The 24,587-nt window shown below is 39.5% G+C and overlaps 1 protein-coding gene across 1 annotated transcript in view; it reads left to right on the forward strand.

The window, feature by feature from the left end:
• Nucleotides 1–382: 382 nt before the first annotated feature.
• Nucleotides 383–24,587, forward strand: part of dera (deoxyribose-phosphate aldolase (putative)) — a 59,548-nt gene continuing 35,343 nt past the window's right edge. The window contains exons 1-3 of the mRNA XM_084346237.1: nucleotides 383–544; nucleotides 5,567–5,664; nucleotides 6,265–6,412. Coding sequence (XP_084202363.1) covers nucleotides 514–544; nucleotides 5,567–5,664; nucleotides 6,265–6,412 — 277 coding nt within the window. The 5' untranslated portion in view covers nucleotides 383–513. The remainder of the gene's footprint in view (nucleotides 545–5,566; nucleotides 5,665–6,264; nucleotides 6,413–24,587) is intronic.

Raw genomic sequence — 24,587 nt, forward strand, 5'->3', positions numbered from 1 at the left:
TTAATGATAAAAGTAACACAAAATATTCAAAAATATTGTGCTGTCCTGTAGTACCGGAATGCTGAAGTGGCCCTCCTACGAGATAACAATACCAGCAGTGGCCCCCAGCTCATTTCTGTTTGAGACCCCTGCTGTAGGAACAGGCCATAGGTTGGAGGAGAGGCTGAGACAGAGACACAGACACAGTGCATCCCATTACAAGCCACTGCACCATCAAAATGATTGTGAAGATGTTATTTTAGGGTAAAAAAGTTACATAACTTTAACTGGGTATCTAAAAATATAGGTTAAACAGCTACTCCTAGACTGTGGAGGGCAGCATTACGCTATACAGTGGACCGCATGCCGGAAACTCATTAGAAGAAGGAAAAGAAGAACGCAGAAGAACACGAAGAAGGGGAAATAGTTGTAGTAGGGCATCGGAGTGTTGACCAGGTCCTTCTGGTCAGTGGTGGCTGCATTTAATTTCAACATCTGCGTACTGATAAGTACGCTTATTACTTCAATTTCACAATGGCCGCAAGGAACCCAGGAACGAAGCTCGGTAAGTAGAAGCAAAATTATGCTGTTATAATGTCAGTTCCTTATAAACACGTGTGGTCGGCACCGTTCTGCTGCGAGTTAAGAGTAACTTAATTATTTTACCAACTTCATGTGATGTTTAAAACATTCATTTCCGCCTTGCACCGTGACTATGAACAGGCTTTTTTTTTTTTAATATAAAATACAGAATGGTCAAGAGAATTGGGTGTAGCTTAACTACTGACAGTTTAATAAGTAACATTTAAGAGGTTACTGACCCGCTGAGAATCGAAATGTTACTGTGTAACTATACTGTAAACATTTTGCCAGTGTGTACATATGTACCAGTAAAAGTAAAATTAGTAAGTTAAATATAAAGCTGCATGTAATGTGTAGCTTTCACCCACAATAGCATGTTTTGCAGTGTTACTGTTATAATATTAATATCACTTTCACTGCTCAATTCATACATATGGACAACAAACTGTTAATAATGTGTTATGGCTGGTGGTCTGAAACTGACAGTTTAATTTGGAACTCATGACAGCCCATCTCTACTTGCTCAGCTGACTAACGTTAGTTAAACATAATTACCTCAGTGCAGTAGTAATTTAGAACCACCCCTGGCATGGTCTGATGAAGACAAGACATGATTTAGACATGTCAGCAGCTATGTTGACTGACTTACCCCAATTTACCATCAGTTTCTTTGCCACCTTTTCATCTCTTTCATTGTCTTTTAAAGAGTAGTCCAAATTGGGGTAGATGCACAATGTCAAACATCAGCCCATCTGTGCCGTACATCAGATACAGCCGTGATAACATTCTCCTAATCCTAGTGTAAGATTTTGATTTCCATGCTCACTTATTAAAGGATAACTACTGTTTTTTACAACCTGGACCTTATTTCTCGCATAAAATACGATCATTCACTCACCCAGATAACTTTTGTGTCATGTGGCGTCGTTCGGACGAAATTAGATCCAGTGGAGCGCCGCGTATATCCATATAATGCGAGTGATCCGGGCACCGAAGCGCAGCCTCTATGAGCATTATCTGCCAAGAAACTAGATCATTTCACCAATATTTTGTTATGATACGCTAGTGCTATTCCCAGGGCCGCCCCTGGCCAAATTGGGGCCCTAAGCAGAATTTTATTTTAAGGCCCCCCCGGCCTTTACAAAATGATTGTATCACGAAATGCCATTTAGGTTTACAATCTTTATTAGTAGGAACAAATCAAATGAACGGCCTCTTTCAACAATGGAACAAGCCTTTTACACATGCAGGCTGCTTCAGTAGACATGGTGCTTGATGGCCCTTGTGAGGTACTGGCCGCTGGCCGCTGGCTCCGTGTCACCCTTAGTAACAAACTTCAGCATGGACCCTGTTATGACAAGAAATCCATCATACAAACAGATTATTAAGATTTGTTTTGGTCTTAATGGTAAATTACAAAATGAAATTCATGTAAATACTAGCCTCACAAAGATTAAAATGCAATTAATGCAAATACGACTACAACTAATAATAATATTCATTATGATTTGATTTGATTTTTACATTTTGTACTTAGGTTCTATATTCACACTGCTGTTTGCTGCTGCAACGCTTTAAATTTCTCCATTGTGGGTCAAATAAAGGATTATATTAATTTATCTTATTTTATCTAATCTTATATGACTGTTATGAATTAAATTCACCAAGAGATGGCGACATTTTACCTCCATAAAAATAGCCCAAAACTTCTACTGATAGCATAGATTGATAGGCTATAAACCTGAGCCAACATACGTCCACCAACTGGTCAATTAACCGCTCCTTTTTCAACAGAGATGAATATATATGCAGTTAACAAGACATTCAATAAATGATCATCAGGGCTGCTGGAAAATTTAATCTCCAGTCCACATCTAGACAGAATTATCCCCTCTTCTGTCTCATGATTAGCAGGCTAGCAGCTGGGCTGTTTATGCCACAAAGTTTTCTTTTTTATTTCAACAACATACCCACCTTCAAGTGAAGCACGAGCCTCCTCTTGTTTAGACTTTTTCTTTCTTTTGCTTGCTCCCGATTCATATTGCCGTTTGGACGCCATCTCTCCACCTGCATACAACTGCCTGTCGGCGCATCTGACTGCTGATTGGTCAGATGCTGCGTGCTGTCAATCATTGCGGCAACGTGTGCGGTGTCAGATTACTCGTCTCTTTTTTTCTCTCTTTCTCCTGCCTCGGGCTGACTCGGTGCTGTACGCGCGCCTCACAGCAGCGATGCGCATCCTTTGCGCATTTGCAGAGAATGCGTCCCCTTGCGCAAAACGGGGCTCCCCACGGATCGTGGGGCCCTACGCACAGCTCGTGTTCTGCGTTTAGGGAGGGGCGGCGCTGGCTGTTCCCCTCTGAGTCCGGGCTCGTCTATTGTCAACATCCGGGGTCTGTAGGTTGACCTACTACCTCTGACCTGGAAGATGTCATCTCTGAGCTGCACGTGCACCCGCGACAGCCGGCTTGTTTACCTGTAGCTGCTACTGCTAGTTTGACCCCGGATGTTGATAACAGACAAGCTGGTGAAATGAGCTAGTTTCGTGGCAGATAATGCGTTATATAGAGGCTTTGTTTCAGTGCCCCGTCACTCGCATTATATGGATATAGCGGCGCTACACTGGATCTACTTTCGTCCGAACGACTTCAAATGACACCAAAGTTATCTGGGTGAATAAATGATCATATTTTATGCTAGAAATAAGGTCCAGGTTGTAAAAAACGGTAGTTATCCTTTAAAGGTCTAATGCATTACAAAGTTGTGTGACCATTTGGGAAATCCTCCTGTTTGCCTTTGATCTTTTTAATGTCCCATGACAAAATTGGTGCATTCAAGTTTTTGTGCTTCTTAGAGAATGATTTATCGGTCACATGTATAGCTCAACTTACACAAACAGTGAAAGCAGGGGACTGATTCCTTTTCTTGTCTCCTCGCATCTTAGTAGAAGGAGGCATGGATGAGACACACGGAGAGAGAAGTCAAGGCAGCAGGCATTTAATAAAATGATTTATCTGTGCTGCGGAGCTGTCAAACATTATTCTATCTCTTTTCACTCTAATAAAATTGAGGTAAAGGCCTACATATATTTTGGGAGGAGTAGCCTGTCCAATAATATTAGTTAATTAGTAAATATGATTGATTCTCACAGTTAGAAGAGGGGTAGGATGAGGCTTTCAAAGAACATTTATTTGTAAAAAAAATCCCAAAGTATATTTATGGAAGTTACTGCTTTTTCACTGAAATTCTGTATATGCAGGTTTCTAAATGCAGGTAAACTTGCCATAAATAGCTGTTTTACTTTTTCAGATTGCCAGAAAATGAGTCTGCCTTTCTGTTTTTTAGGCCTCCGTCATTGTTAGCCACGGCCGGAGGCATTATGTTTTAGGGTTGTCCGTCCTTACATATGTACGTACGTACAGGCCATTCTTGTGAACAACCAGCACTGCTCCTGGTAGACCTCACATGTGCACTATGCCATAAAAACTCTACACATATCCCATATGAATTTTGGTTTGCACTAACTGGACAATTTTTAATACCCATATTTATTATTTGTAAATAAAAATACACTGCCCACACTGTGTATAATTACACTGTTCATATTGTAAATAATACTACAGTGTTAATATTGTAAATATTATGTATATACAAGTCTTTTCTATTTCTTATCTTCTTTATTATATTGTTTATATTTAACTTTTTATTATTGTTTATTGTAATTACTGTCCTTTGGCTGCTGTGACAAAGAAATTTCCCCATTTGCGGGACAAATAAAGGAATTCTGATTCTGAATGCGATATATCAAGAACGCTTTGAGGAATTTTCTTCCAACTTAGATTTTGGAGGTCAAAAGTCAAAGGTCACAGCAACCTCCTGCCTCATGAACCGATACCTCAAGAACGCCTTAAGGGATTTTCATCAAAGTTGGCACAAACCCTCACTTGGACTCAAGGATGAACTGATTCAATTTTGGTGGTCCAAGGTCCAAGGTCAAAGGTCATTGTAACCTCACATTCCGTGAACGCAACATCTCTAGAATGCCTTAAGGGAATTTCTTCAAATTTGCTACATAGGTCCATTCGAACTCAAGGATAAACTTATTTCATTGTGGAGGTCAAAGGTCAAGGTCACTGTGACCTCAAATCTTGTGAGGACAATATTCAAGAATGCATTGTGGGATTTTTGTCAAATTTAGCACAAACCTACACTTGCACTTGAGGGTGAACTGATTACATTTTGGAGGTCAAAGGACACTGCAACCTTGCATATTGTGGGGTCACAGTGACCTTGTACCATATTGTAGCTTCTTAGGAGCTTTACCTTCTTTTAAAGCGGAAGCATATAATCACCATGCGGTAGTTCTAGTTTTCTGTTTGTCTGTCTGATTCTTTGCCTGTTTTCTTTTGGGGAAAGTAAAACATTTTAGCCGAGGGTTATGAGTTGTGCTTATACTTTGAGGATGATAAATAACAACACAGAGGCTTCGTTGTCTGCAGGGGGGTGGTCACGTTGTTGTTCCACTCACGTCTAAACTGCATCACATTACAGACAGACTCCTCCCATTTTTACTTTTGGCAATAAGATTCCTGGATAGATTGTCAGAGAGAACTTAGATTTACTTTGACCATTTCACCAACTCAATACAATTGCTTAAAACATGTTGGATGGAATGGGATATACTGTAATTCATTTTCTGTTGATTTGTATTTGTACAAAAAAGTTCTGTCCAGTAACAGAGCACTTTAGCACTCTAGCACTCCATATTTGTTTAAATGAGAGTTAGAGAAGGTCCTGTCACCTAGTATAGTCTTCGAGGAAATATGAGCTATTTAAAAGTAAATGTTTTATTATGAAAATACAATTAAAATTTTAATTAAGGAAAGGTTCCACAAATCACTGTGTATGCAGTCAATTTTAGAGCTCAGAAAAATTGTTCATTATTAATTCATTTTTACTTAATGTTTTTTGTTTTTCTTCAACATTTCCTTCTCATGGATATCAGACCTCGAGTGGGTATCAAAAGTGAGAGTGAACACACAGGCTGTCCTGAAGAGAGCTCAGCAAATCCAAGGACAAAAGATCCCCAAGAAACAGTGGCAGGTAGAGCTCTCCTTTCACCTGCATCCAGTTTGTGTTACACTGTACATACTAGATAACTTGAAGCCTGTTCAACTTAAACAGAGAATTATATAATTATGCATTTGTATGTCTGTACCGGTATGCATATGTATGTTAATATTTGTTTGTTTTTTTCTGTCCAAATGTAGCCACAAAACAACAGTTATTAGGAGTCGGTATTCTGTTTACAAATCTCTATCACGTACATGTAATTTCATATTGCAGTGTAAATGTTTATTGTGATAAGGTAAGCTTCTAGGAAAATTAAGAAACTCGATGAAATAATTAAACACGAATTTCTGTTTTTTTGTTTTTTTTTGCTGAACCAGCAAATTAAGGATTGAATTGTTTCATTAGTTGACAATTTTATATTATCTCACAGTATGTCAATGTATCTACCAACCCTACAGATTCTAAACCTTACCCTCAATCAAAAAAACAAAACAAAACCGATGTCTCCCTAATGTCTGCGCTGTTTGTTTGACAAAGCATCTCAATGCAGTGAGATTCAGCTCTTTAGATGGACACAAAGTAAAACTATTCACTCTGATGCTGGAGGCCATTTCTTTGTTTTCCCTGCAGGCAGCCTGGCTGCTGAAGGCTGTCACATGTATTGACCTGACAACTCTGGCTGGAGACGATACTCCGTCCAACATTCATAGGCTATGTCTGAAAGCCATCCAGCCGATCCGATCTGACCTGCTTAAGAAGATGGATATGCACAACAAAGGTTTGCTACTGCTGCCAGTCACATGATGATTATGAAAAATAAATTACTTTTGGTTGAACATGGGAGATGCATTCTGGAGCACATAGTCAATTTGAGCTTTTTGATGACGTAATAACGTTTCAGTTAGAGCTAATGATACGCATATTTTTGACTACCAATATGGCTGCTAATATTACAGAATTCCTGCCATATTACAACTACCTGACATACTGTGTTTTTTGAATAGCCATATATAGACTATATCTAAACAGCAAAAAAAAACACAAATACTATGATTTATTGCTTTTGCTTTCAACACATTTCTAGTGGGCACCCAGTTGAACTTTTCCTACCATTTTGGTTTGAAACATCTCTAGTATTTTATTTGTGTGTTTTTTTTTCTGTTGTTCCATCTTCCATTTCTCGGGGATTTGGAGCAAGCAAGCAAGCAGGGCTTGTAGCACCACCATTTGGGGTGGCTGTGACACAGGAGGTAGAGAGGTCATCCACTAATTGGAAGGTCAGTGTTTCGATAGCCAGCCCCAGCATTTAGCATTTAAGTGTTCATGGGCCAGATACTGAACCCCAATTTGCTCCTGGTGGCTCCTGTGTGTATGAATGTTTATTGCTCCTGACGAGCAGCTGGCTCTTTACATGGTAACCTCTGCCACCAGTGTGTAAATGTGTCTGTGAATGGGTGAATGTGGACTAGAGCTGGGCAGTATGGCCTTAAAATGATATCACGGTATTTTATTTGGACCGAATGGACCGGACTTGAACCACCAATCTTCTGACTGAGAGAAGACTGCTTAACCTGCTTAGCAACAGCTTTGATGATAGAGGCTGAAACATTGTATTTATTTCTTCAGCCTGTGAAGTGTGCCGCACAAGTTATGGTTCGGACTAGTCAAAACTGTAACGCAGGTGTTTGTGCATGCGCTTTACAGCAGTAAAGCATTACAAAGCATTACATAACATTAATCTATAAAACTAGTCCCATTACAATGTCCTGGAGGCTTTCTACTCGCAGTTCACATAGTTCCATAGTTATGACATTTTATATGAAAAATTAAATGTGTTGAAATTACGTAAACTTCGGGCTGTGGCGCCGTCGGAGGGCGCACACCTAGATGTCTGCCTACCCGTTGGCTGGCGAAAGGTTCCTACCTAAATGAGATACGTGTGACCCAAAACACAACAGTGCCACCTAGTGGACAATTTGTGTCCAACACACACCATACATGGAGATGCCTCTTACAATGGCCAAGCATTGAAATTGACTGCACCGCCACACCCACCAGGTATAATGGAGGCGAAAGCTTTTGATGACGTGACGTGTCATGTTCAAGGTCTGAGGATGATCCTGACTGAATGTGAAGTCTGTGGTGTTAAAGCTGGAGGAGTTAGTTAAAGTATGAGGCATGGAGATGGGTTTTAAATGGGTGAAAATGGCGGTGAAATCTGAATTTTGAACCAAAATGGCAGACTTCCTGTTGGACTGAGGGTATGGGTCCAAGAGGGTCTTTTGTGTGTCTGGTCATGATACATATGCGTTCATTAATGTATGTGCATGTAGGAGGTGGGGCTTCAAGTTTGAAATATTCCAGGGGGTGCTATGGAGCCATCTTTTCACTTAACACCGTATTGATGCATAGACGTATTCAGGGTGAACCCCTCTACATGTGTGACCAGTTTGGTGTAGATGGGAAATTGTATGTTGAAGTTATAAGGACTTCCGGCTTTATGGCGACGGATCGAAATTGACCGCACTGCCACGCCCACCAGGTACGACAGAGGTGAAAGCTTTTGATAACTTTTCATGTTCAATGTCTGAGTGAATGTGAAGTTTGGTGTTAAATCTGTAGGAGGAGTTAGTTAAAGTATGAGGCTGGAAATGGGTCAAAATGGCCGCTGCGAATCAAAATGGCGGACTTCCTGTTGGACTGAGGGTATGGGTCCAAGGGTTTTTTTTGTGCGTCTGGTCATGATTCATTCGTTAATTTATCTGCATGTTGGAGGCGGTATTCATACTAGGGGGCGCTAGAGAGTCCCCTGGCCACACCCACACCACAGTCACATTGGATTCTAATAGTGGCACACATGTGACGTATGTTCCAAGTTTGGTGAGTTTTGGGGTATGTTCAGGCCGCCAAATATGCGATTGTTTGGAAGGAATAATAATTAAAACTGCAAGCAGTGATGAACAGGCCCTCGACCCACGTACGTCGGGCTCTGGCGCCGTCGGAGGGCACGCGTTGCGCATCCCACCTAAATAGTATACATGTCGCCCAAAACACAACAGTGAAATTAGCAGTGACTTCCTGTGTCCAGTGGGTGGCGCTATGGATATGACACAGTATTGATGCATAGTCGTATTCAGGGCGAATTTGGAGTAGATTTGGAGTAGATGGGAAATGTTTAAAAAATGAAAATGGCCGCACGCAATCCAAGATGGCTGACTTCCTGTTGAGGCGAGAAGTTCCACAAAATGAATTCCTGTCTAAATCCATGAGACCTATGAGTCTGGCAAATTCCATGAAGATCAGAGAAAGTTGTTGTTGTTCTCGTCCCGGCGTTAGGGGGCGCTATAGATATGAGACAGTATTGATGCATAGAAGTAGTCAGGGCGAACCCCTCTACATGTGTGATCAATTTGGTGTAGATGGGAATTTGTATGTAGAAGTTATAAGGACTTCCTGCTAATGGCGAAGCATCAAAATGGAGCGCCTTCACACCCACCAGCCATAACTGAGGCGAAAGTTTGTGATAAGTTTTCATCTTTAAGGTCTGAGGATGACACTGAGTGAATGTGAAGTCTGTGGTGTTAAATCTGTAGGACAAGTTCGTTAAAGTACGATGCAGGTAAAGTATGAAAACGGTGGGGAAATCTGAACTTTGAATCAAAATGGCTGACTTCCTGTTGGTCTGAGGGTTTGGGTGTTAGTTCGTGTTTTGTGAGTCTGGTGATGATACATATGCATACCAAATTTCATTCATGTATGTGTATGTAGGAGGCGGGGCTTCAAGTTTGAAAAATTCCAGGGGGCACTGTGGAGCCATATTTTCACTTAAATGGCCCAGACCCATATCAGATATCAATGTTCGTGACTGGTGATGCATGTGCAAAATTTGGTGTTTGTAGGAGTTTGTCTGTATGTACCAAATGGGAAAAGGCATTAGGGGGCGCTACTGAGCTGTTGTGCCGCACCTGAGGGCAGTTGTGGTATTGAATTAACGTAGTCATGAGTGTGAACCTATGTGTGAAATTTGGTGAGTCTGCGAACATCCTAAAGTACTGTAAACGGTGTTGGAAAAATAAAAATCGCCGCATGCCATTCAAGATGGCCGACATCCTGTTGCGGCGAAAATTCCAACAAAACAAATTTTTGGATGTTAGGTGGCGCTATGGAGTCCCCTGGCCACACCCACCCCCAATCATGTCGAATTATCAAATTTTTCACCACATGTGATGTCCTTGCTAACAGAGGAAGCTTGTTCAATATTCCTTGCGGGACAGTTGTCAAAGAGGATTTATTTCTATTTTCTTACAAAAATTTAGTCAATTTCCTTGTGAGACGTTTTCCCGGACTTTAAATATCAGAAGGCAGCTCCAGATGCATTGTATGTAAGACCCAAACTCTTTCTTGGACTTGACACAAAGTGGAGAGATCCCAGGATAGAAAGTATGAAGGGATTGGGGTGTGTGCTGCAATCTGTGAAGGATCCTGTACTGACGGCCTATTGCAATATTTTTCCTCCTGACTCCGCTGCATCGGACCATGCCTCCTCTTCAAACTTGGTCCGAAGGTCCCTCTCCCATATGCTTTTGATTCTGTTGATGTTGAATGCACTGATGGACTGTAATTTTCCATAGCCCTGTGATTTCAGGAAAGTTTCAGGAAAATTAAGACTGACCTGAAGAAAGCCATAAAAATGTTTAAAAGGTATGCCATATTTGGCTTTAAGATGTTCAAATTATTATTATTTTTCAGTCTCAAACAAATCCCCAACAATCTTGATACCGTGATCGTACCAGCATTGGAATATATTTGTTCCTAATCCAGGGGGAAAGGCTTTCTTTTGAGTAATGGGGTGTATAAGGGACCCTTTGTTTGGGTGAACTTTACCGTTTTTTTTCCCATTTTATGATTGTGTTCATCATATACTGTATGTACTCTTTCTGACCTCAGTTGGAAGCAAGGATGTTTCATTTGTGACGAGGCTGCCCAGGTGAAAAAATACTATACTTGAATTATACTTTTACAGACTGTGCTTAGTACACATTTAGTATGCTGTATGCTTTTTTTGTCGCCTTTATGTGTAATTAAGTGGGCTCAGGTAGTCATTGAGTACTACTTGAGTACTACTTAAGTACACTTAAAGTGTAAATAGTATGTTAAATTGGAACAACTTTTTACAAACTTTAAGTGTACTAAAGTACACATGCACAAGTACACCGTCACCTGATTTGAAATACACTTGCAGTTCAATTGTATTAGACCACCAGCATGTTCAAAATATACTTAAAAGGCCTTAAAATTAAATTGATAGTTGTGTAAGATTGTATTTTTAATGCACTTATCATTATTCTAGCATGCCTTTAGTTTAGCCTTTAGTTTACATCTATAGATTACATTTATAGTGAAGTAATATCACAATTTAAGCATCAAAAAGGTATGTACTTCAAGTATATTATTATTATACCATATATAATACTTCAAGTTTACATCAAGTGAACTCTCTGACTATTTATATTACTTTTCAAGTGCACTATTATGTTAATAAGCATGCATTTATAGTGAAGTAATATCACAATTTAAGCATCAAAAAGGTATGTACTTCAAGTATAATATTATTATATGACAATGTATGGTTTAGAAGTGTATTTGAAGTGCAATAGGTGTTGCAGGTATTAGTACTGTATAGTACACTGTGTTAGTGGTAAAGAAGTATACTTAATGTCACCACATGCACTTTGATCTACTTAATTTCTGGTACCTCTAGTACACTAAAAGTGTGCTACTCAGTTCTATGAAAGAAATCCACTTCAAATTATTGAAAAAACAAAATCAAATGTATTTATATTAAAACACTAAACCTCTCAACCGAGGTATCCAGGCAATTAAACAATGCTGCACGAACATAACAGTTTGTAACAAAATAAAACAAAAAATGCAGTAAATTTACTGGAAAAACGATCACAGATTAACCTTGGCATAGCCCTCATTATTGCACTTCCTCACTGACCTCCGTATTTGGGAATTTCTCCCTCACAGCGTCTGTGGAAAAATGAAGCAGGAATTAATACTTGATTTCACATTAGGTGAAAAATTACTATACTTGAATTATACTTCTACAGACTGTACTAAGTACACATTTAGTATGCTGTATGCTTTTTTGTAGAGCTGAAACGATTACTCGAGTAACTCGAATAAATCGATTACAAAAAATAATCGAAGCAAATTCTCTGCCTCAAGGCTTCGTTTAATTCCCATTTCCCGCGTTATGTGGCCTGCTTAGCTCAGGGATCATGCACTGCGCTCAGGGAGCCAAGAAACCGTCCGTGAAAGACAGAAAAGGTCCAAAGTTTGGGATCATTTCACACTTAAAAAAGAAGGTAACAAAGTGCAATGTGTCTACTGCAATGCAGAACTAGCGTACCACCCCAGCTGAAAATAAATGTGCTCAGTGTACTAAAATTTAGCATACTTTTGTGTACTTGAAGCCACACTAATCATCATTATACTTCAAGTGTGTTCATGATTATTTAACTTGAAGCATGCTATTTTGGAACAACTTATTTTGTACTAAATATATTTAAATTGTAGAAAAGCTCAACTTGAAGTGTATTTAGTGTACTTTGATGTGCTAAAGTGGAACAACTTAAAATATATTTTGTATACTTTAAGCATATGGCTTTATATGTACTAATATATGCTTAATTATTAAAATTAAAGTGTACTTTGTTTGTATTATAAGTACAATAAAAAAATATTTGTTAGTGTCTCAAAAATATATACGCTTTATACTTTTAATATATTCTTACTGTGCTAATAATATGCTTAATTATACTTTTGGCTTATTCCAATTACTAAAAAAGCATATTTTGCATAATAGTCAATATATTTTATCATTACTTTGCTATATTACTTTCTACCTTGCACATACTGCAAATGTATTACCAGTATACTAAAGGCTGAAAGACTTGTGGGACTACTTCCAGGTGAAAAAATATACTTTATTGTATTTGTACCATATCCAAATTAGTACATTGTAAATACAAAAAACTTGTACTATCTCTTAACATTTATACAACAAATGTATGAACATTTACATTAAGGCTTTTAAACATTTTCAAATATTGGTACTTTAGTACACCTTGTAGAAATAGGTTCATTTCAGGCAGCAAGACCTAAACATTACACATAAACTTTACAGAACACTGAGAAATAGTGAACAATGAAAAACAATATTCCTTATTATTGCACGCCTAACCCCTCCCACCATACAGAAACACACACCACACATTATGTTCCTTTTTTTGGCTGAACTGCTCATTGTTACACTTTTGTCTGATGGCCGCGTGCACATCAGAGACACTTGTCTGTGAAAACTCCAGAAGAACAGCGTCTGTTGACCGAATAGACAAGAGATAATGTAAGTCACACAGAATATTCATAGTATTTTGAACAGTACATCAAAGGGGTATTCCAGAAAGGAGGTTCAAGAAACTCGAAGCCTAACCCTGAACTCTGAGTTGATTTAATCTGTGAAGTGAAACTCTGAGTATAGGCTATAAAAACAGTCTCATGAATTTATTCAGTGGATAGTTCAGCTTGTAGCAGCTTTTACCACCAACAGATACATACTGATTAACACACATCCTGTCTCCTAACATCCTGCTGAGTAAATGAACATGTGGAAGAAGGAAGAGGTGGTGGTCATCTCCACCTCCACCACGTCTGACAGAGGCAGAGGAGCTGGTCCTGAGTCAGGTCGCTGGGTAGCCAGAGGCTGAGGGCATCACTCACCCCCAGGACCCAAGAGGCAGACACACACTTTTATCTACAGATAGTACTTGAAGTTATTTAATATTATGCTAAATGCGACAGCCAATTAGAAACATGTATTTTGAAATTGCGTTGTTGGAGGCAATGCAGGCTGATGGGTTTTGTAGCTATTTGTGGGATATAAAGAAAGACAAATGAAATGTGAATGATTCCTCTTTTTCTGACTGCTGGAAGGTGATTGATTCACCTGCAAAGTGATAAAAATGAATAGGTCCAGATCTGAGAGCACGTCAGCGGTGACGTGTAGTCTGATATTCCATGTGCAGCCAGACTGAGAATATTGTTCAGATAAATGACGGACTGATGAGAAGTGGTACCGTTCGGCTCAGGGAATGGGAGCTAATCTAAACAAATCTAAATAATCCCCCTGTTGTAAAACTATGTGAATTATTTCTGCTTCAACATGATGCTGTTGAGAAGGAAAGGACAGGCCCTGTCAGACAGCTCCGTCAGACTCAGGGTTTCTTCAGGTAAACCTGCTAGCGAGCACGTTAAGTTCCCAGAGTCAGTCACCATGGTGACTGACTCAGAGTTTAAGATACCTCCCATTCAGGAAAAAAAACCCAGAGTTTACATCATCTTAGGGTTCACATAACCTGCTTTCTGGAATACCCCTCTGGAAACTGAGAAATTTTATCAGTATGGTATACCAATACTGCTACCAGTAAATAGTCCAACATGTATTTAGTAATTACTAGTGGTCAGTTTCCGTGTGATCTAGCTGCTATAGAAATCACAGAAGCTTTTAAATAGACTACATGTAACTCAAAACAATGGTCATGAGTAATAGGTGGATATTTTGATGTACTTTACCTTCTGGTAGAGATCATGCCATTAGCGCTGCCTCGGGGCTGGTCTGTTGCGTTCTCCAGCAGGCCAAACCCCAGAGCTGCTGAATGTCCTCAGTCTCACCATCCACTCCCCCTCTCACATTGCCTTGTGGCTCTTTGGTTTAGTGCTCATCTGAAGACAACATGGAAATAATAACAGTGGTTACAACTATGAATCACAGCACAGACATAGTGTGCTGAACAAGTGCGCAAGTCCTGTGAAATTCCAATCTCTGTGCAATTAGCACATTTACAGGCTATATTTTTTGATTGATGCTACACAACATTTTATTTTTATATTACAAAGATGTGCTCACTTGTACTGTGCAATTATCCAACCGTGGTCATATCTATCAGTGAGAGGTGTATAACATACATTTATTTATTTTGATTTTATTTATCAATCAATCAATCAATCAATCTTTTCCTCTACTTTTGACTCTTGAGCTGCTATTACAAGTTGCTGGTGTAGGATCAATAGAGGTCACCTTTTTTTGTCGCTTTTGCATTCAGATACTGTACTGACATGACTATACTGTATCTGCAGACATGAACAGCTTTCATTATTTCTTGGAAGTAGTTTAAATTAAAGTCATAAACTAGGCAGCTAGACGACCGGTTAACATGTACAATAGGCTAAGACCGTAGTGGCAGAGCGCAGGGGAGTACGTTTTCCTCCTGGGCTGAAGCCGGTTAGCTTCAGGGCTAACACCCGTCACTTCACTTCGCTGCCAGACAGCAGTTGGTAAAACAATAGGAGAGACATTACGTGGTCTGGAGAAGCTTGTGCGTTTATTTGGCCACATACTGAACTGTACATGCACGGCTAACCTCTTCCTCTGCTCTGCTAATGTCTGCTCCAACCTCACCTGCTGCTCCCTCCACTACACACACATAGACGCTACGCACACACGCACTGCTCCTCTCCATCATATAATATTACACTGTGCTACTGAAGCACATACACACAGGCGTAACGCTGCCGCTACCAAGAGCAGTAATAATAGGTTAACTTACAGTTACAGTAGCTGTAAGACTGACGTTAGCTAACGTTAACGTTGGTTATCTGGCTAGCTACGATGACTGAAGTTGCTGAAACATGTCATGACTCACCAACGAAATCATAAAATTAGCCGGTGTGACGAATGGAAATATAAAATGTATGACCATTCAATCAGAAAATAAAAACATTGAATGTACACACTGTGAATCAGAAGTGCTTTGCTTCGCGATGGAGACGTTAGCGGGTCAATGTCATTCAACAGCAACGTGACCAGAATGAAGCGGCGTGAATCGTGGAGCTTAATGAGGCGGAGCTGAGCGCAATGCGCTGATTGGACGGCAAAGATGCAAACGTTGCTATTTGAATTAGGCGCCTTTCTTTCCAGGGCCTGTACTACAGACTGTATATAAAAAGGGTCTGTACTATAGACTGTATATAAAAAGGGTCCGTACTATAGACTGTATGTAAAAAGGGTCTGTATTCAAATGTAAAATACTGCAAATGAACTGGACTAAAAATCTGTTGCAATGTAATACTGATGAAATACACATTTGTCATAATTAAGGAGAAGATATGTTCTACCAAACAATATTGAACAAAAAATCCCTGCTCAGATTGACTATAATGTACTGTAACAATGTGTTTTTTCCATAGGCTAAATAAACGTATATCTTTCTGACCATCAAGTATTTGTGCATTAATACATAACTGGGAATGAAATTAAAACAAGTGTACTAGCACATACATGTAATATGTAGAAAGTGTATTGCTAAGTAATTACTCCTTTCATCAGTACAGTAAGTTAGAACTATTTAATATACATTTTATGAAGAAGTACGGCTTAAAACAAACTCAACCTCATTTGCACTTTTTTAAGTGTACCTAAATTCACTTCAAATTAAGTGAAACTAAAGTGCACTTTAGTGAAGTATACTAACAGTTTATTACAAACAGGGCCGCCCCTGGCCAAATTGGGCCCCTAAGCAGAATTTTATTGAATTTTACATTTTGTACTTTGGTTCTATATTCCTACACTGCTGTTTGCTGCTGCAATGCTTTAAATTTCTCCATTCTGGGTCAAATAAAGGATTATTTTAATTTATCTTATCTTATCTAATACAATATCTTATATGACTGTTATGAATTAAATTCACCAAGAGATGGCGACATTTTACCTCCATAAAAATAGCCCAAAACTTATATTGATAGCATAGATTGATAGGCTATAAACCTGAGCCAACATACGACCACCAACTGGTCAATTAACCGCTCCTTTTTCAACAGAGGTGAATCAGTTAACAAGACATTCAATAAATGATAATCAGGGCCGCTGGAAAATTTAATCTCCAGTCCAAATCTAGACAGAATTATCCCCTCTTCTGTCTCATGATTAGCAGGCTAGCAGCTGGGGTGTTTATGCCACAAAGTTTTTCTTTTTTATTTCAACAACATACCCACCTTCAAGTGAAGCACGAGCCTCCTCTTGTTTTGACTTTTTCTTTCTTTTGTTTGCTCCCGATTCATATTGCCGCTTGGAGGCCATCTCTCCACCTGCATCCAACTGCCTGTCGGCGCATCTGACCGCTGATTGGTCAGATGCTGCGTGCTGTCAATCATTGCGGCAACGCGTGCGGTGTCAGATTACTCGTCTCTTTTTTTTCTCTCCTGCCTCGGGCTGACTTGGTGCTCTACGCACGCCTCACGGCAGCGATGTGCATCCTTTGCGCATTTGCAGAGAATGCGTCCCCTTGCACAAAATGGGGCCCCCCATGGATCGTGGGGCCCTACGCACAGCTCGTGTTCTGCTTGTAGGGAGGGGCGGTGCTGATTACAAATGACTCAAATAAACATACTTATCTTATGAATACTATTCGACTAATGTAAGTACTTTGAAATAAAGTATGCTTTTTTAAAAGTATACTTTGAACAATTTAAAATAGACTTACAATAAAGTGCACTTTTAAATAAGTGTACCTAAATTCACTTCCAATGAATTGAAATTAAAGTGCACTTTAATAAAGTATACTAACTGTATATTACAAAAGACTTGAAATCAGTATGCTTTTATTATGAATACTAATATACTACTATAGGTACTTTGAAATAAAATATACTTAGTAAAAGTATACTTTAGAACAATTTAAAATAGACTTACAGTGAAGTACACTTTTAATAAGTGTACCTAAATTTACTTCCAAAGAATTGCAAATTAAGTGCACTTTAATAAAGTATATTAACAGTATATTACAAATGACTCAAACATGAGTACATTTTTAATAAGAATACTAATCTACTACTATAAGTGCTTTGAAATAAAGTATACTTTTTAAAAGTATACTTTAGAACAATTTACAACAGACTTACAATAAAGTACACTTCTAATAAGTAAAATAAAGTACAACTTTAATTATTGCATAATTAGTATGTTTGCATGCAGATACAGTGGCTGGGAGCTACCGTGGTCCTTATGTGTTTTGTTTTTTTGGCTTATTGCTGAAACGTGTATTACTTATGAGAGAATACATTCATCAGCAGTGATAAATGGAAGTGCACCTTTTGGATTAAGATCAGGAGATGATCACTTCACTGCCCATGGCATCTTTTGACCATCCAAACTGACCAGACTTAGGGAGAGAAAGAAGGCTGGGATAAGGCTGCTCCTGGCTAATGTCCGGTCTCATCCCTTGATTCCACTGGTCACGTCTTGGTTACCTGGCATGTGCAACGCTGTTTTGTTCTGTCCTCCATGTGACCTCATATCCCACTGGGAGCGTTTCAGAAGCAGAACATCATGCCTTCCTGATATTGTTGACTTGCTCAGATTGTGTTTATTTCATCATTTCTCCTTGATTTCAGTCCCTTTACTGTGGTTGAGTAGGCTACGTATTTAAAACATTTAATTATTTATCTGTTTTTAAGTGTGTTTATTATTGATATTTCTGACTTTGTTCTGCTGTAGATCCTGAGTCTGCATGAGCTGTATTATTTTGAAAAGTGACGAGATGCACTTTTCCAGATGGGTGCATTACTTTAGGCTAATATTATAATTAGGCTAATAATAGCTAATGTTATTGAAATATCACATGTTCGAATTAAACATTTACAAACCGCCTTTGATTATTAATTGTGCTACAAACTAACCTAAGCTATAAAACAAACAAAGGTAAGAGCATGGTATGGCGCTGAACTAAGCAAACATGTTTTTGTGAGCTCCTGGCAATATTTTATCATATTCCTGTAAATGATCCCTCGAGATCACGGTCAAGACTACCAATTAATTGAGTATACACCAGGAGAGAGAGGCTGTCCTGTTCGAGATAACAGCTAATGGGATTTGTTTCTGGCAGACTTTATTTAATAGTGTTCAAACCCAAAGGGCTAGAAAAGGGCTACCAAAACACTTTGAGCAAAACCCATAGGGGGTGCCATAACTGCCACAGTGGCATATCTGAAAATATTGTGGACAAAATTTCACCATTTTTGGTGTGCATATTCTGGGGCTGAGTATTGACCAAAGTCTGAAGTTCCATATTGATACAAGTGGGCGCGGCCTAATACATATTGGCTTATAACTGAAGATGCTTTTGTGCAATCTCGATTGAACTTACCGGAGACACTCTCAGCTGTGACCTGGACATACACACCAAGTTTTGTTGAAAGCCAATGAAAGGCTTGCCACTACAATTAACGCCAAAAAGGAATTCTGGAAAGGCCACACCCAAAAACACTCCAATTGACTTGAAATTGGAGCGGCTCCAGCTCAAATTGTAATACAAAAAAGCCTCCTGAACCATGTATGCCCGCTTAATGGTTTTAATGCTAATTAGCATAAACTGAAAAACAGAAAAGTAACATATTCTTTTTCAAATTTGACTCAATCAACACGAAATTGGGTATACTGTCTCATGGGACCAGTATACACATCTATCACAAATGAGCAAGATCAGTCGAAGACATGGCTGCTATCAATCGAAATGCCCTTGTAAAGGGCGGGGCTTACAATGAATTGGTAACTCACTCAACCCATAACTCACTCAACCCATAACTCATTAACTATTACTATAACTAACAATTACCAATCATCATAAAACTCAGAAGATATCTTCATGCCAAGGTTAGGAATCAACCAAAGCATTTTGAGCCCCAACCATGGGGTGTGCCATACATGCCTAAAATGTATACATTAAAACCTGGTGGACAGAAATTCACACATTTTGCTGAAACTTGCCCACTGCTGCTTGCAACTTTAGTGTCAACCAATTGAGCTTCTTGTGCAAAAACAGCTTGAACTCACCTAATAGCCACATGTGGCTATATTTGTTAATCTGTATTCCTCACAATATTATGTTGTATGCTTGCACACTTTTAATACAACTCCCACAGAGAATCAACAGGGGTGTGCTTCTTTAAATGTAAGGGGATGGTTAAAATGACTAAATTAAAACAGATTATTTCTAGGCTTAAGTAGCTTGAGTCATCTATACTTTTTATCCAAGAGACTCATTTACTCAGAAGTGATTTACTGAAAGTACGAAGGAGATAGCCAGGAAAGATACTAACATCTTGTTTCTCTTCCCACTCCAGAGGGCTTATGTTGTTTGTTCACAATTCTGTACCTTTCCAGTCCAAGTGAATAACACTATTTATGATACAACTGGTAGATTTTTGGTGGTTGTTACGGCCTCCATCGGTTCGGATCAACCTATAGCTCGAAAACCAGGGATTTGGAGGCGCAACATAGAAAGACACCACACAGAGGATTCAGATTCAAAGCGAATGATTTTATTGAATTGATTAACATAAAAATAAACAAAAAGGGGCTGGAGGTCCCAGCAAAAAAGAACAAAAGGATGGAGAGACAGTGGACCAGCCGCGCAGTGGGCCGTCGCTCCCCGCGTCTCCCCCTTCACCTGCCTGCGTGGGAAATAAACCCTAACAAAGAAAACCCGAAAACAGGACCACCGGCAACCTCCAACCCAAACCTAACAATGTCCACCAACATACAACACCCGCACAAAGCCCCCGCACCCAAGCGTGCGTGAAGGCTTAGGAATCAACCTTTACAAACAACAGGTTCAAACAAACTTCTCACCAGTGCGCTGCTGCTCGTGTGTGTGCCAAGGCTCACCTGTCCCTGTGCCCTCTTATCTCTTCCCCCGACTCCAATCACCGATCACACTCAGGTGTGCTCAGGTGGAGTCGGGGGAAGGGAGAATGAAAATCGGGGAGAGAGAGAGGGAGAGAGAGCAAGACACACACACCAGAGGCACACATAACAGTGGTACAGGGAGAGAATACATCAATTTGGTTAATATATATGGCCCCAATGAAAACAAATCATAATTTCTTGACAATCTATGGCTGTGTCCAAATTCAGGGGCTGCAGCCTTCAGTGGCCTAGCCTTCGCGGTCCACGAGGGCCGGGTCCTTCAGACCGGTCTTTGATAGAGAGGGAGTCTCTCCTCATCCTTTATAATAACCCAAAACAATACTCATAACTTTAGCATAATCATTAGATTGCACATGACTTCACTTAAAGCACCATTCCAATCATCTCAACATCCGCCTCATGATACACATAAAACTTCTTCAAGAAACCCCCCTCAGGATGAACTCCTTAACTAAGTTCCTTATGTTAATTTCCACAACATATTATACCATGTAAACTCATGAATACATCTATTCATACACTGCAACCACATGACTGTCACAAGACAGCTCATGTCTGAAGCCAAAAGACACAAGATTTCACCTAGTGTTGTAGTACTCAAGATTGGTCTTGGTCTCGAGACCGGTCTCAAGACAATTTTTTGAGGTTCTTTTGATACCGTCAGACCTCCTCCCTATTTTACCAGGGTAGGCCTATACGGTATTACCGTGACTAATTAAAAATGATGACGTAAGGCTCAGACACGTCACCAAACTGTTGGCTTGTGCCTACACCGTTCAGAAACTGAATACCAAACACTAATACTGAAACAATAACAACATAACATGCACAATATTAACAACTTCTATTAGCAACAAATAGCAGCTTATAAAAAAGTGCAAATACAACAGTCAAACAGAATTAAATTAACATTAACATCCAGAACAGTTTTCGCGCACACAAATCAATTAAATTAAATCACAGCCCGAACAACTTTTAATAACAACAAAGAGCAGCACCTTTTCCGGCTTTAACAGGGCGCGTTGTGGACTGAAAACTTTACCTGCGGTGCTGGAAACCCGCTCCGATGGTGAGCTTGTGGCACAGACGCACAGGTACTTTTGGGCCACTCGCCTCTGATGCGCCTCCAGAGGTATCAGAGGCGCAGTATTGGCGACCCGAACCAGTGTGAACAGATAAGCCGGCGGCACGGAGAAGCTAAACTAAACAGGTCCTTCACTCAACAAAATATAGAGAAATGTCCCACAAAGCAACGTTACAGGACCAAACAACAGTTACGTAGTAGGATAACTGATCGTGTCTTTGGTAACTTATATGAGGAAAAAAATGTGTCAGTCAGCCTGTCGGTCCGACCGACTCTTCGTCACATTTCTGCCCGAAAAACAGCGTCTGTCCCCGGCAAAAAACTTTAACTCACCAACTGTTTGTCGCGGTGATTTTTCAGTTTCACTCTCTCCCCACGAGTGAAATAGTCAGACAGCGTCCAGTTTACTGATGGCGATTATGTAATTATGTAATTTAGAGAAAAACGTAACTTTGTCACTTTCCAGGATGTTTGGTGGGTCAGGATCTCAATCACAACACATTATAACAGCATCCATATGATTATAAACTGTCAGTGTGTAGGCTACATGTTTAGATTAACAGGTAAACACCGGGGAAACGCCTTGAAAAAAAACACACGTCACCATCAAGACGTGTACCGTCACGCCTCTGTTGGAGCCGTGGCACCGGCTTTCTGTGTGAATTATACTCTGGTTCGTCTTTTATGCCGGAGCTGCTCGGCTCTGTGTGAACAACCAGCGGTGGAGAATTGGCGAACTGTGCTGCGGTGATAATGCGGCGACTCTGTGTGTAAAGGGCGTGCTGTGTTGTTGTTTCGGAGATGCGTCCATAATGCACAGTTTACAAATTCCCTCGTCAGTATTTACTGCTTCTCCCTTCTCGTTAGCATTTTTTTAATGACGGTATTGAAACTGATACCGTTGCTATTTTTAAGACCCCGTGGTATACCTTATTACTGTATTACCGCCCAACCCTAATTCTTGGTCTTGTCTTGGAATTGAGGGCATTTTTACTCGGTCTTGTCTCGGTCTCAGACTGGGCGGACTCGGGTTTTTCGAACAAGACCGGTCAAGACCACCGCTGATAGGCTTTTTGTCCATAACTGATAAGAGTGAAAAAAGACCCTCTCAAAAACAGCTAATAACTTCAAATCATTGGTAGTGTAAAGATTTCCCCCAGCTAAAAAAATGAAAACTCACATTTTGATGTTTTGTTATGATTTTCCTTTGATATAAATGGTCTTGGTCTTTTCTGGGTCTCGACATCTAAAAGTCTTGGTCTTGTCTTGGTCTTGACCTCCAAACGTCTTGGCCCTGTCTCGGTCTTGGTACACTCTGGTCTCGGTAATGTCTTGGTCTCGGTTGGTGTGGTCTTGACTACAACACTAATTTCACCCCACATACATACCAGTGTTACATCTACAATTGTTAGTTTTCATATGCAAGAACAACATATCAAAATAATAAGGGACATTGGGACTCAATTTCCAGTTCGTACTCATACCCTTCCAGGAAAAATAATGTTGGCAGATGATTTTAACTGCACTCTAGACCTGAAACATGATCGTTCATAGGGGTTGGAAACACCTCACTGTCAAACTTGAAAGACAATAATACAGTTTATGAAGGACCTGAATCTTTGTGACCCATGGAGGATTCAAATCCCAAGTAAAAAATAATTATGTTACTCATCATCTTTTAATACCTATTCTTGTCTAGATCATTTTTGAGTCTCAACTTCTCTGCTACCAAATATAACTAGCTGTATATATGATGGCATTGTTTTGTCAGGTATTTCCCCATCACACTATTGTACAATGATTCACAAATAAACAAGTATTAGTACATACATAATCTAGTTGGCACTTGCACCCGAAAAGCTTACAGGACTCTCATTTAATACAATATGCGGGGGAGCAGATAGATGTATAAATCACTTTAAATACCACACAACTGCAGGCACAAGGTGAGATGCTTTTAAAGGATATATTAGAAGGCAAATTAAGAGATTAGTTTCACTAGTTCCAAATTTAATACATGTAAACTGAGAATGAACGAATTACATTCCAAAATGGGAGAGTTCGAGGGAGTGGCTAGCCTCAATATCTCTGTACAAACAGAAGAACTACTTGACCTTAAAACTAAATATGAGGAGCTTTCCAAGCTAATAGTTGAAAACTCCAATTATGCTTAAGCAAACTTTATATGACCAGTGCAAAATACCAGGTAAATTGCTAAACTTGACCTGTAAAGAACAGTAAATGCAATTAGGAATGAACAGAGATCTAAGGGGATCACTCTGCCTTTTTGTTGTTCTATACAGCTTTATCATGCATACAAATACAATACATGCAAAACTTGAATTGAATAAGGAACTGAACTTAGATTCATTTTCCAAAACCATAATTAACATGGCATAAGCACAACATTAACGTAACCTGCATGCAAATAAATAATTGAATTAACATACCTTGAAAACACACAAAACGTTTGCTTAATAACAACACACTGGTGCATCCATTACCCAGATTGATAACCTGTGAAATTGAGTGACGTCACAACCCTTCCTTCTTTCATAGGTTTTTGGGGCATATGCTTGTTGATGTGTATATATATATGTCTGTAAACATGTTCTGTTTGTATAGCCTGCAGGAACTACAAACTTTCATTTTGTTGTGCAACCCTGTGTTGTATGATTGACAAATAGATTACCTTGTTACCAAAAAAAATTCCCAAAAAACTGGGACGCTGCGTAAATAAAAAAACGGAACGCAATCATTTGCAAATGCTGTTTTATGAAGTGTTCCCACGCCCATGTAGTGATATCATTTTATATAATCATGTGTTTGACAAAGTGGTGAACCTTGCCCCATCCTTACTTTGAACGACTGAACCTTTTGAGGATGTCCCTTTCATACTCAATCATAATGCTATCACCTTGACCAGGTTATTCTGTTTACCTCTCCTAGTCTTTTTTAGTCTCTGTCCCAACTTGTTAAAGTCTTGCTGTAATAAGCAAATATTAACAAAACTCAATTTGATTGAGTTTATATCAGAAG

The sequence above is a fragment of the Pagrus pagrus genome, assembly GCF_965226575.1.
Source record: "Pagrus pagrus genome assembly, chromosome: 23".
In the NCBI taxonomy this organism is placed as follows: domain Eukaryota; kingdom Metazoa; phylum Chordata; class Actinopteri; order Spariformes; family Sparidae; genus Pagrus; species Pagrus pagrus.